Consider the following 13,504-nt stretch of genomic DNA (forward strand, 5'->3'; position numbering starts at 1 on the left):
CTCTTTAGGCTTTTCCACTTCCTTCGCTGGGTCTTCAGAGGACGTGAACCACTTGCTTCTAAGAGAGTTTAGCGCAATAAACAACTTAGCCAACACCAGACATGTTTCTAAAAAGACCAATATATCTTTCAGAACAAACAGTTTTTCCAAGAGAACATATTAAACAACTAGTGAAAGTGGTTCCGTCACAGAAGGCCTCTAGAGTGACTGCTGAGACTGGAAAGTGGCTCTGTCACCATTCCAGAATCAGTCCCTGGGCCAGGACCAGGCTGGAGTTGCTGGGGAGAGCGAGTTTCCAGGCAGTGCGTTCTTGGCTGCAGTATAGAAGTGTGTGTGTTTGGGGGGGTTGGGGGATGAATATACGTGGGTGCAAACAGTTTGCACTCCTCTACTAACCTAAAGGTTGGCAGTTCAAACCCACCTAGAGGTGCTGCAAAAGAAAGGCCTGGCTATCTCTTAAAGATTACAGGCAAGAAAACCCTATGGAGCACAGTTCTACTCTGTCACACATGGGGTTGCTGTGAGTTGGAATCAACTTGGCAGCAGTGGGCTTGGTTTTGGGGTTGATAGACACATAAACACACACACAGAGAATGTTCTTTCCTCCCCATATTCACGGGGTCATTTGCAGGAATTCCGTGTGGACTTTCTGCCTTGCTGAGGGGTGGGAGAGTAGGAGACACTGTGCCAAGTATTTTGTCTGTGTTCGCTTACTTGATTCTTGCAAGAAACCTAAAGGGTAGGCACATGTTGGCACCATTTTCCAAGTGAGAAAGACAAGCTGGTCTCGGAAATTAAGGAAGTTGCTAGAGAGTGTTCACAGAGCTTACGAGTAGGGAGCCTGGTTCAAATTGCTGGTTTGTAGAGCTCCCCAATGTCAAATTGCTTTGGGGGAATGAAAGGTTACTGACCACAGACATCTGTAACTAGCCATCCACCTGTGGAAAATAGATATGAAAAATAGGAGAATTTTGTTCAGATCAGCAGAACTCGGGAGCCGCACTCAGGTATCGACTACAGGGGTGTGGCTTGACCTTGGCACCAGGTTGGCTGAACGGGAAGGCAGCCGGCCAGCTGGGCCACTTCTTGCATCCTCAGCACATTTTCCAGCCCCTAGTCAGGGATGGCCGTCATTTGCTGTTGTGTGTTTGTTTTTTAATTAATAGACTTTATTTTGTAGAGCAGTTTTAGGTTTACAGAAAATTGCACAGACAGTACGTAGAATTCCCATATGTCCCCTTTCCTCCGCATACAGGTTCACCTATTATTAACATCCTGCATTCCTGTGGTACATTTATTACAATTGGCAGACCAGTATGGACGCATCATTATTATCTTAAGTCCATAGTTTACATTAGAGTTCACCTTTGTGTTGTATAGTTCTATGAGTTTTGACAAATACGTAATGTCATGTGTCCACCATTACAGTATCATGCAGAATAGGTCCGTTGTCCCCAAAATCCCATGCTGTACCTGTTCTTCTCTCCTCCCTTCCCTCCGAGCTCTGGGCAATCACTCATCTTTTTACTGTCTCTGTAGTTTTGTGTTTTCCAGAATGTTGTATAGTTGGGATCATACAGTATGGAGTCTTTTCAGACTGACTTCTTTCATTAAGCGATACCCATTAAAGTTTCCTCCATGTCTTTTTGTGGCTTGATAGCTCTTTTTTTTTTTTTTTTAATAGCTGAATAATATTTCTTTGCATGGATGTCCTACAGCTTGTTTATCCATTTACCTTTTAAAGGACATCTTGGTTATTTCCAATTTGGAGCAATTATGAATAAAACTACTATAAACTGGTTTGCTTTGGAAATTCTTGATCTCATTGTATGCCAGTACTATGAGGATAGAAGAGGTCAAAATGGTTTTTTAAGTTTTACAAAGGTAGAAATGAAGAAATGAAGTCTTAGAATAATGATGCTAGTAATGAATAACCAAACCAGCCACTGTTCTAACAACTTCTCACAATGATCTCGTGATCCAAGTGCTATTATTATGCACATTTTACGGACTAGGAAATTGACGCATAGAGAGATTCACAGCTAATGAGTGGGGACAGAGCCATGTTCAAATAGATCGGTCTGACTTCAGAGCCCAACCACTGTGCTTTACTGCCCCTCAGTGGGGCAGGCGTTTTCCAAGTTCCGGAGAGAGGGGAGGCAGACACCTAGTTACAGCACAGGTCACTGGCCTAGGGCCTGAAGGACACACACGTACACACACACAACTGCTCTCTCTCAAAGCATACCTGTGATGAAAAACAGTCCACGCCTTCTGGGTAGCTTCCTAAAGCTATTTACTCTGCCAAGTGTGTTTATGACTTGGGAAAAGTACAGGAAATCACGACTTGTAGACTGGAAGACTAGCCAAAAGAAAAAAAGATCTTCTGAGCACATAGATACAGATGGGGCTTTCTGTATAGGTGGTCTGTGTGCAGGTCTGATGGTTTTTGGTGCGTGATGGGGGAAGGAAAGCCAAGGCTAGAAGCTTCAACTTGGGTTCTCTGGGCTGCTTCTCCCCAACAACAGACAGAGCTAACTCAAAAACTTTTCTTTCTTGCAATTCCAATGCATTTGGGTGATGTTGTGCTTCTATATTCCCAGATAAGCCAGACCCCCCAGCCGGCACGCCTTGCGCCTCTGATATCCGGAGCTCCTCGCTGACTCTGTCCTGGTACGGCTCCTCGTATGACGGGGGCAGTGCTGTACAGTCCTACAGTGTCGAGATCTGGGACTCAGTGGACAAGATGTGGAAGGAACTGGCCACATGCCGCAGCACCTCTTATAACGTCCAGGACCTGCTGCCTGACCGCGAGTATAAATTCCGTGTGCGCGCCATCAACGTGTATGGAACCAGTGAGCCGAGCTTGGAGTCGGAACTCACAACGGTGGGAGAGAAACCCGAGGGTAGGCTGCCTTCCCTTCATCGCTGACTTGCAGTGTGCGTGATTTTTGATGTGTATGCAGAAACCTGTACTTAGAGGGATACTGAGGGACTGAGAAGATATCGACAGTGACTGTTTGACAAGGTCTTTGGGGGGTCTTGATTTCCAAGGTTGTGATGCTGATTTATACTTTTAAAGACATTTATGTGGCCTTTCAAAAAACATTGAACCTGCAATTTTGGTACACTGCCACCAGGTAGTGATGGTGTGTTACTCAGTCCTGGAAGGCAGGAGCGCAGATAGACCTCAAGTTCCTTTATCACTCTCTCCTTCTTTTGCACTCACATTTGAGTGCCTACTCAGTGCCATGTACTTGGGACACAGAGACGATAGATAAGACAAGGAACTTAAAATCTAAATAGGGAGACAGGTGTGTATACAGCTAACTCTAGTGAACAGGGCACATCTTATTATAGTGATATAAACAAAGAGCTAAGGGGATGTGGCAGAAAACATGAATAATTTTGCCATGGAGGTGAAGGCAGGCTTCCTGCAGGAGGTGGTACTTAAGCTGAGCCTCGGAAAAAAATAATAGGATTCTAAGAGTCAAGAAAAATAAGGAAGGGCATTCCACACAGAGCAAATAGTATGAGAGAAGGTACAAAGCTATGGAAATGCAAGGCATTTTGAGAATCTGGTGGGTGGCCAGGTATATGCCGTGTGACACAGAATAGGAGGAAGTAAGACTGAAAAGGTAGTCCAGGTAAAATTATGAAGTTCATCAAAGATTTTCTGGCAGGAGATTAATGAGATTAGATCTGTTTTTTAGGGAGAGAACTGGGAAAAGAGTAGAGATCGCTACGAAAACTGTGGTCATGGACCAGCAGCCTTGGCAGCCCCTGGGAGCTTGTTAGAAATGCACAATCTCAGGGCCCCACAGTCCCTTCTGAAGCTTCATATTAACATGATCCACTCCCCAGGTGATTTGTGTGCACATAGAAGTTGGAGAAGCACTGGAGTGGAGGATGGATTAGAGTGGGACAGAATTAGAGTCAGGAAGATACCAGTTGGGCCCCTGTGGAAATAGTCCCAGACAGGATGGGAAGGGCATGAACTAAAGCTTCGGGAGGTAGAATTGGCAATCCTTCATGAATTTTGGAGTAGAGAGTTGAGGGGAAAAGTTGAAACAGTCTAAGATGACTCCCAGTCCTGGCGTGGGTAACTGAAAACAAGTTCAAGAACTATTTAGGGGTCTATTATTATTAATCATGGCTAACATATATTGAGAAGTTGCTATATGCTAACCATATGTTGAGCGCTTTGCATGCATTATCTCATTCAATCCTAATAACCCAATGAAGTAGATACTGTTATTACCCCCATTTTATAGATGGAGTAAATGAGGTTTAGAGGGGTGAAGCTACTTGCCAAAGGTCGCAGAGCTTGCAAATGGCAAGTTCAAGCTTGAACTCAAGCTTGTCTGACCCTGAAGCCTATGCTCTTTACCATGAGTTAGACTGAGAGAGGAGAACAGGCTGCCTCCCAGGTTCCTGCCTGAGTGACTTGAAGGTTAGATAACAAGGAGTCTGGGAGTAGACAGGATCCCTGGTTTCAGACCTGTTGAGTTGAGGTGTCCAAGGGATATATCCAGGTGGAGGTGTCTTTCAGACTGCTGAACAGTTGAGTCTAGAGCTCAGGAGAAAGATTTAAACTAGTACCACAGATATGGGAATCTTCCCCATTTAAATGATAATTGAAGCCATGGGCATCAATGACAGTCTTAGAGAAAATCAGCAGGGCTGAAGACAGAACCCAAAGGAACACTGTAAAGATGGTGTGGCATGGTGTCAGACCCCCTCCTTTAGGAGAGGGAGGAGAGAAAATCACCATCATCATCAACAACAGCCCAAGGCTGATTCCTGTGAGATGTAGGTCAAACATACCTCCATCCTCCACCCTTTTTACCAGTTCTGACACCAGCTGTCTCTCCCATGGCACTCTCTACTTCTCTGCTGGGTTTGTTAATTCATTGCAATGGCCCCACAGAACTCACAGACAATACTCACAATTATGAGTTTATTAGGGAAATAACAGGTTATAATTACGGGTTTATTAGGGAAGGAACAGGCTTCTTCTCAGCTGTACCTGCAGGCAGGCCTCTCCCTGGCCATCAGCCTCTCAGCCTCTCTGCCTTGCCTCCGCCCTGCTTGGGCAAGTCTTAGCAAGCTCTTTAGCTCCGCCAGTAAGTGCTCAGAGGCACCCCACTCCACGAGTAAGCCTCAGCCCAAAGGCATTCAGCTCTCTCTTGCTTCCTGGGTCAGAAAGCCTAGCCCCACAGATAACTGCCCGCCCTGGAGGCACCCTACTCCATCAGCAAGCCTCCTGCTCAAAGGTGCTCAGCTCTCTCCATTAGTTGGCATGACCACTGTAGCCACCCATTCTGTGGGCTGGGAAGCCCACCATGCCATCTCCTGCAGGTCTACATTTCTCTGCCATGCTTGCCACTTCTCACCATCTCGCGCTGTCTTCAGTGTTATAGCTCTCTGTCTGTCTCCTGGGTCTAGGAGATTCTCACCATGGGGACCCCGGGTCCAAAGGATGTGCTCCACTCCTGGCTGTTCTTTCTTGTTGATAGTGAGGTACCCCCTCTGCTCTCGAATTGGCTCTCTTTTAAGGCTAGCAGGATGGCAAAACTGACCAGTCCCCTCATTAAGGTTCCCAGTCCCCTCATTAAGGTTCCATATACCTTATTTGCATGGTCTGACACCCCACAGGGGTTCCATGCACCTTATTTGCATTGTTAGCAGGCTGTCCAATCCCCTTGGTAGGCCATAAATACCTTATTTGCATAGTCCCACCCAATCATTTTGTGGGAGTCACAAAGGCTATGACTAGAAGGGCCATATTAAGTAATTCGCTGCACCACAATTACCAATACCTAAATTAAGGAGCCTTTGAAACCTGGAGAAAGAATGGAGAGGACAGACAGCCAAGAGGAGGCAAGAGATATGTTGCAGAAACAGGGGCAAGAGTGAGTTGCAAAGAGGTCTCAGTGACCAACATCCAATGCTAAAGATGAAAAGGATGAGAACTCTGAAAAGATCTTTGGTTTAGCCCTTTGATTGGTACCAAAAAAAAAAAAAAACCAAACCCATTGCTGTTGAGTCGATTCCGACTCATAGCGACCCTATAGGACAGAGCAGAACTGCCCCATAGAGTTTCCAAGGAGCGCCTGGTGGATTCGAACTGCTTTCGGTTGGTAGTGATATTTTAAGGCAAAGTCTCTAGAGTTTCCACAAGGTGGAAAAATGGTTGCCATGGTTAAGGAGGGAAGGATAGGCCAGGAGTGTGGAATATTATTTCAAAAAGTTTCATGTGAAGAGAGGAAAAAGGGTGCTGTGAATTTAAGGTAGAGGAAAGGTTGGGAGCAGAGAGGGGGATGGAGGGATCCCGAGGGAAAGGAGCTAGTGGAGAGAGGAGAGAGGTGTGAGTAGAGAGAGGATTGTGGAGAGTCTAAAGTACCACAGGGGCTGGAGGAAGAAGCTGGTCCTGAAATCACCACATACCTCGAAGTATCATGAGTGTGAAACTGTGATTACAATTTGATAACCCTCTGTAATTTAAAAAATTAGGTATAAAATAGCTATTAAAACTCTACGTTCAAATGAAATGAGAGCCCCAGAAAGTTAGGAGGATACCAGCGCAAAACATACCAAATTTGAGATTTTGCCCAAGCAGGCCTGTCCTGGGTGGCCTTTACCCACGAACCCTAAACATCCACTGTGAGCAGGTCTCCTTGAGCGCTACAGTCACAAAGATGTGGATCCTGGCTCCTGGGACAGACCAGGATACAGGGCTTCCACCACCTAGCTGCTCAAAATGTCTGTTGAGGGAAACAGGACAAAACTCACCGGCCTTTGTACTCCCCCCAATACCCCTGTGAAATGAGCAGAGGGGGAGCAGGCAGGTTAGAGTAGGGGTGACAGGAGGAACTGCTGAGTTGCAAATCTGCATGTTTTTAGTATTTGACTATTAAGGAAAAGGACTCCCCGCCTCTTGGAAAACTGACAGGAAGAGGGGTAGCGTTGCAATGAGAAGATGTTCATCCGCTGGGAAGAAGAGCTTCCCAGCCTGTGGTGTCGCATAAACCAGGAGAAGCCCTAGAACCCCTGGTTGATGCAGCAGGACCAGCAGCCACCAGAGCTTCGAGCTGTGGCTCCCAGGAGGCCAGGCCAGCTGTAGGGAGTCTAAAGGGAGGAGGAGCCAGGACCACTTGGCTCTGGCAGAGGGCCTCTCCCCTCTTCCCTGCAGCCAGCTGAAGTTCTCCTGTGGTCCTGGACTCTCCTTCCCTCCCAGGGCCCCTCCCCTGCTGGGAGCAGGCAAGGAAATGTTGAAATCCAGAGGAGGGGTCCAGGCCACCAGGGCTTTCAGACAGGAGGCTGCTTCCCTCCCCAAGGCCCAAGGTGGAGAGGAGAAGGGGCAGAACGGTTGGCAAGCATTAGGCCTGAGGAGCAGAGGACAGTGGGGATTAGGGATTCCAAGCAAAAGTCTACAGCTAACTGCTCGGGTGCTTTCGTTGTTAGAAGCCTGGGCAGGTCATCTCTCTACTTTAAAAGGGAAGTGGCTCTCAGAGAAGTGGGGTATGGGAGGCGGAAGGGTGGAGACAAAGGATCAGGTAGGAGGTTATGGTAGGTCATTTCACTGGAGCCAGTAGGGTGTGAGGGTCACCAAAAAGGCAGTGCCAATTAACCCTCACTCCACAAAGCCCAGTGGATGTTGACTCTAACCACCACCTCTCCTGCTTCTACCTCAGCAACTTGTTTCCTACTTCATCCTGATTCCTCAATGTCATCCATATTCCTTCCATCCCAGCTCTCACTCTACATTTATTTGCCCATTGAATCTTGAGTCCCTCCTGGGTTCCCGGCGCTGTGGTGGGCACTGGGGATACAGTGGAGGACAGAGCATGGAGCTCCCCATCCGGCTCCACAGGCCTCCTTATACCAGAGCCACTCTTTTGAGACTACACTTGCTGACCTGACAGCTCCCTCCCAGCCTTCCCAAGCCTAAGTAAACACTAGCCACCACCCTGACGAGACCATGCTCTTTCCCATCTCAGCCAGATCTTGAGCATTAACCTCAACTCCACTCCCACCCTTATCCTGCTCTAACTCTTAAATCTATTCCATCCTTGCTCCTGACTCTAATTTGTTCTAATCTATAGAGTTGGCATCAAAACAGCTGTGACTGAGGGTTCTTGTGCACTTGGGGCTTCCTTGCAACCTCCAGGGCAGTTAGGGGTGCAGAACCTGAAGGGTAGGATCAGACACTCATGCCCCTTGCCTCTCAGAGGCTGTCTCTGTGGCTGGGGTGCCCTCTAGTGCCCACCGGGAGTGCAGCAGGCCTCACTGTGGAAATGGACAGTCTGACCAGAGGGTCCTGAGGTCACAGGTGGTCTTCACCCAAACACTCTCTCATCTGTTTCCAAGAAGACCTCAGAACAAAATCCAAGATAGTCCTTCCACTTAGCTCTTGGACCTTGTAGCTCTTTCTGAACTGATTTTTTTCTTAAATGTTGAGTTGAACAGTCCCTCCTACTGCAATTTTAGCTCTTTCCTCAGTGGAAAGATAGGGACCAGGTGGTCCTTTCTCATTATTACAGCCCTTTACGCTCCAAGAGCTGGCCGGTTGAAATATATGGTCTTTCCTCCATTTCTCTCTTGCTTCTCCTCTTGCAGTCATTATCCCCTCCAAATAGAATGGCAGACAGGACAAGAAGAAAAAGAAAGAAGGGAAATGTATCAGCCTGGAGTCTTGATCAGAATGGCACATAGAGGAAGGCTGTGGTATAACAGTAAGCTGAAAAGAAGGGTTTGAATTCCCTAAGGGTGATCTGGTCTCCACAACCAAAGAACCAGGAATATATGATGCATCTTGTAGGAAGAAAGGAGACATCTTGATTGACTAGGTTGAGTGGGTATAGCGTTTGTGAGTGAGGGGCAAGAAAGCTAGCTCTGTGGCTGTCTAACTGGTGTCAGAGGGATTGGCCAGTTCTAGAACTGGATGCCCTCTTCAGGGCTAGCTGGAAAGTGACCCCATGGTGCTGGCTCTTTGGAAAGCATTCCCGGGCTCCCAGCACTGCTGCTCCCTTGCTGGGAAAGTCCAGTGGTTCCTCCTGAAGATGCCAGGCCAGGAAAGCTTGCCTTCCCTCTTCTCTCTCACCCAGCTGCTCAGACTGCTCTGGTTTCCACGCCATAGCTGGAGAATGTGGCAGGGAACAAAATAATAAGGGATACCTCAACAGGTCAGGTCCACCATTTCAGACAAGGCACCACAAACAGGACAATAGGGCCTGTCCGACAGTCAGTATTGTTATTATTTTGTCCTAAGACCTACTCCCACAACGAACATCCACCAAGGGCTCAACTAATGATTGTTGGATTGACGTTAATCTCTTGCTTCTCTTAAAACCCTGTTTGAAATATCGTTCAGCTAACCTGAACATCTATTGAACCTACTTACTCTTCTTATAAAACCTCCTGATGTATCAGTTCCTTACGCTTATAGCCTCCCTCCTGTGTAAGGTGTAACACTAGATGTTTCCCTCATGTTGTTGTATCCCTGGATTAGTGAAAAGTCCATAACCTAATCTCACCCTTGTCAACTGGATAATTTTATTTTTTTATCATGTTTGCTTTAAAGAACTCTGGTGGTGCAGTGGTTAAAGTACTCAGCTGCTAACCAAAAGGTCAACAGTTTGAACCCACCGGCTGCTCCGCAGGAGAAACATGGGGCAGTCTGCTTCCATGAAGATTTACAGCCTTGGAAACCCTATGGGACAGTTCTGTTCTGTCCTATAGGGTCACTATGAGTTGGAATCAACTTGATGGCAACGAGTTTGGATCCTGTTTGCTTTGGATTTCTTTCCCAGTGGGACACGCCGAACCTTTTTTTTTTTTTTTTGGTCTTACTTAACCTGGCAGCCCTTCCTTTCAATGGCCTCCTCCAGCTCCCCCAAAGTTTTCTCAATGCCAACAGCCAGAGTTGCAGGAGCAGATGAAGCAAGCTCTACCAAGGGCAGAGTAGTAACCCTTGCTTGTAGCCAGTGCCCATTCTCCCTATGGCAACCTTCTGTGGCCGGAGCAGTGGGTTGAGATACTGTCTGCATGTCTCCCATCCCTCTCTTGGATTTGAACTAGATACCTTCAGGCTTATCATCCCCTGAGGAGGATGATTACGTTTTCCGAGAACACGGGACTTCATGACCGGCTCCCAGCCTTATGTGAGACCTCCCTCAGGTGCCCGCTTGTCATCTGTAAATTTGATAATATCACTCTTCAGTCTCAAATGAGTGATTTAGAAAAATTGATCAGCTAGACCCCTGTCAGGGCAGTATCTGTGAAACACCACCACTAATACTTCATCAGCTGAACTCTAACCGAGAATACCTGTCTCTCTCAGCCTATTTTATGTTTTCGTGGCAATTTCCTTTTGGTGATAAAATATTCCTCCCAAACCCATTCGTGTTTGTCTTGTTATTGTGTAACTTCATCAGCAGAGTTTTAAGGACTCAAAATCACGGCCTCCCTTTGTTCTTGGCCATATGCTTACATACTCCGTCAAAACTCTTAATCAGCAAGGAGTACTTATCCTGTATAAGAACCACGCTCCTTTTTCTCAGATAGTTTGCTTAGGTATTCAGTAGTTTGTCCTGCAGTCATCACACTCAACTTGCAAACCTCCCCAAAGCGCCGCAAAGCTCAGCCAACTCACACACAACCCCTCCCTGCTGGGCGGTGTCTGACCAACCTCTGTCCCTTCCACTCTTTTCTTCTCTCAGAGGAGATTCATCGGTACTCTCCCCTCAAAGGGAATTCTCCTCAATCTTATTCTCTTGGACGCTTCAGCAAATCACTCTTTCCCCAAGCCTTATACACACACACATTCATAAATAATTTTCCCCTCTTTATGCTTTGTCTCAAGTCTTTTTGGTCTTTTTCCTCAGGAAACCTCCCTTCATACCACCTGTCAACTAGAACACAACCCAGATAGATCATGACTGAGGAGCACAGAGCAAGCTGCAAAACACTGCACTTAGAGCTATCCAGGGGCCCTAAAAATCATCTCGTACAACTCCTTCCTGTTACAGATGAGGAAACTGAGGTCCAGAAAGGGAAAAGCACTTAGCCAAGGCCAAGAAGCCATAGTAACCCAGTGTCTAGGGGCAAACTGATACAAAGGCAAAGGAGAGCCTGGAGTTCTGAAGTGGGTGTGTTCTACTGGACATGCTGTCCATCCCCCACCTCCACCCTACTCCTGACGTGTCCATGAGAGGGGCTACCAAGGCCTGGAGGGGTGTGTGCCCATGTCCCTCTTTCTTGCCCCACCTCATAAACATCTGTTGGTTTCACTGGTGTGACTTCACCCACCTCCTCACTGTGTTCCATCATTTCCTTTAAGACCCAACTCAAGGACTTCTTCTAGGAATGACTGCTTTAGACTTCGGCAATTTTGAGTATTTTCTTCCGTTGTGTATTCAGTTTATACCGTGATATCACATGCTTGATTATATAACACTTTGGAATTGATCTTTCAAGTACATATGTTTTTACCTCTCCAACTAAATTATAAGCTCCACCAAAGAAAGAGAGGCCATGCCTTTTGTATATTTTGTGTACCTACAGTAACTGGTAAGACACTTGGGACACTGCAGGGGTTCCATAAAAAATGTTCAACAAACGCAGAAATAGATCTGGCACTCAAGCAACTTTAAGTTGCCGACTTTCAAGCAAGGGCAGAAAGGGGCTGTTACAGTTGTGTGTGGATTCTGGAAGGTAGAAGAGCTGGCAGAGATGTGAAGAAGGCTCTCTCTAGCGGACGGCAAGGTTGGAGAGGAAGGAATGGGGGTGGAGGAGTGATGATGGGTAGGGTGAGGAGGCCAGTACCTGCCAGTCTGACCCCAGAGGGTTGCCCAGACTTGGGGCTTGGTAGTCTTGTGGCTGGGAAAGCAGGTGAGGCCTGGCCAGGAGCCCAGCATGGCTTTGCTCTCAGTGGCCCTCCGTGCTCACCAGTGTCCTCTCTGCCTCTCCTTGTCTCCCCCAGAGCCGAAGGACGAAGTGGAGGTGTCAGATGATGGTGAGTGCTGGCCACCTGTCCTCAGGTCGGGCTCCCGAGGCGGAGGGGGGTGAGCCAGGGGGTCTGATGGGTCACACTCACCCCGACCCCCGACCCCCACCCTGCAGATGAGAAGGAGCCCACGGTGGATTACCGGACAGTGACAGTCAATACCGAACAAAAAGTGTCTGACTTCTACGACATTGAGGAGAGACTAGGATCGTAAGTGCGGTGGGAAGCTGCCTCCGGGTGAGGGTGGTACAGCTCCGACGGTTACATTCAGTGCCTTGTCTTCCTGTCTTTTCCCAGGCTCGGTCTCCTGGGCCCGAGACCCCTGCAGAATCAGGAGGGACTGACCCTGTCAGCACCCAGGAAAGCGTGCCTCACCAGGGCTCTGTCAGGAGCTGCTGGCGCCGTCCTGGCCCTGGATGCACCCTGGGGAAGCCTTGGGCCAGTCCCTCCCTTTTCTGTGCCTCAGTTCTCCACACAGACTAAAATGAGAGACTGGGTCTGGATCCGATTATTTTTAGGCTCCTTCCATTTGATGCGCAAAATCAGCCGAGTCTGGCTAGGGCGCGTGGTCCAGCGGCTCTAGCTGTATTGAGTGCTCCACTCCCCTGTCCTTGAGAGGCACGGCCTGGTCATCCCCGTCCCCTTGGTGAATTTGATCTGCACTGTGTACATAGGCTCCTCCCTGGGGTGTGGAGGACACCAGTGGGCCCAGGCCCCCATCCCTGAGCCCTAGTCACAGCCATGCTGCCCCCTCTAGCAGCACCCAAGGCTGTCCACATCCCCCCAACTCTCTCTCCCCAGAGGAGTGTGGAGGCGGAAGAAAAAGGAGTGGGGCTCAGCTTTTATTCTCGGTGGGTTTCTTGGAAATAAAGGAGTGATTTGTAAAATCACTGTGATTTGTAAAACGCTCTGTAAAACAAGTCTGCTCTGTTGGGCAAGCTGTACCACAGAGAAACACCGCAGCTCTCCTCCCGACCCAGTGGGCAGCAGACCCTTCTGGGGCCTGTTCGCAAGGGACCAGTGCTGCAGAGGGGAGTGGAAGGAAGGCAGTCGCTCAGTCATTCTCTGCATTTGGGGAAGATTACTTCACCCCAGCTTTGTGGGTCCCTCCACCAAGAAGGGAAGAGAAGTCCATCAGCCAAGACTGAGGCCTCATCCCAAGGAGGAGATGATGGTCCCTGAAAGAGCAGCAAGACCAGGCAGTGTTTGGGCAGGGATACCCGGCTGGGCATCAGCTGAGGTTGGCAAGTGATAGAGAGTAGGTTTGTCATTGTTAGAAATGTGCTTCATTGGTCTAGAGCCAAAACCAGTTGCTGTTGAGTTGATTCCGACTCATGGCAGCCCCATGTGTGTCAGAGTAGAGCTGTGGCTTTCAATGGCTGGCTTTTGGAAGTGGATCACCAGACCTCTCTTCTGAGGAGCTTCTGTGTGGATTCGAACCACCAGCTTTTCGATTAGTAGCCCAGCACTTAACCATTTGCGCCACCCAGGGGC

The 13,504-nt window shown here is 48.2% G+C and overlaps 1 protein-coding gene across 6 annotated transcripts in view; it reads left to right on the top strand.

Moving 5' to 3' along the window:
• Window positions 1-13,504, top strand: part of MYLK (myosin light chain kinase) — a 237,160-nt gene that overhangs the window by 184,240 nt on the left and 39,416 nt on the right. For all 6 annotated transcript variants that reach the window (XM_023728792.1, XM_004373618.2, XM_023728793.1 and 3 more), the window contains 3 exons: window positions 2,604-2,906; window positions 11,987-12,019; window positions 12,127-12,220. In XM_023728792.1, coding sequence (XP_023584560.1) covers window positions 2,604-2,906; window positions 11,987-12,019; window positions 12,127-12,220 — 430 coding nt within the window. The remainder of the gene's footprint in view (window positions 1-2,603; window positions 2,907-11,986; window positions 12,020-12,126; window positions 12,221-13,504) is intronic.

Source organism: Trichechus manatus, unplaced genomic scaffold (genome assembly GCF_000243295.1).
Source record: "Trichechus manatus latirostris isolate Lorelei unplaced genomic scaffold, TriManLat1.0 scaffold00026, whole genome shotgun sequence".
Classification (NCBI taxonomy): Eukaryota; Metazoa; Chordata; class Mammalia; order Sirenia; family Trichechidae; genus Trichechus; species Trichechus manatus.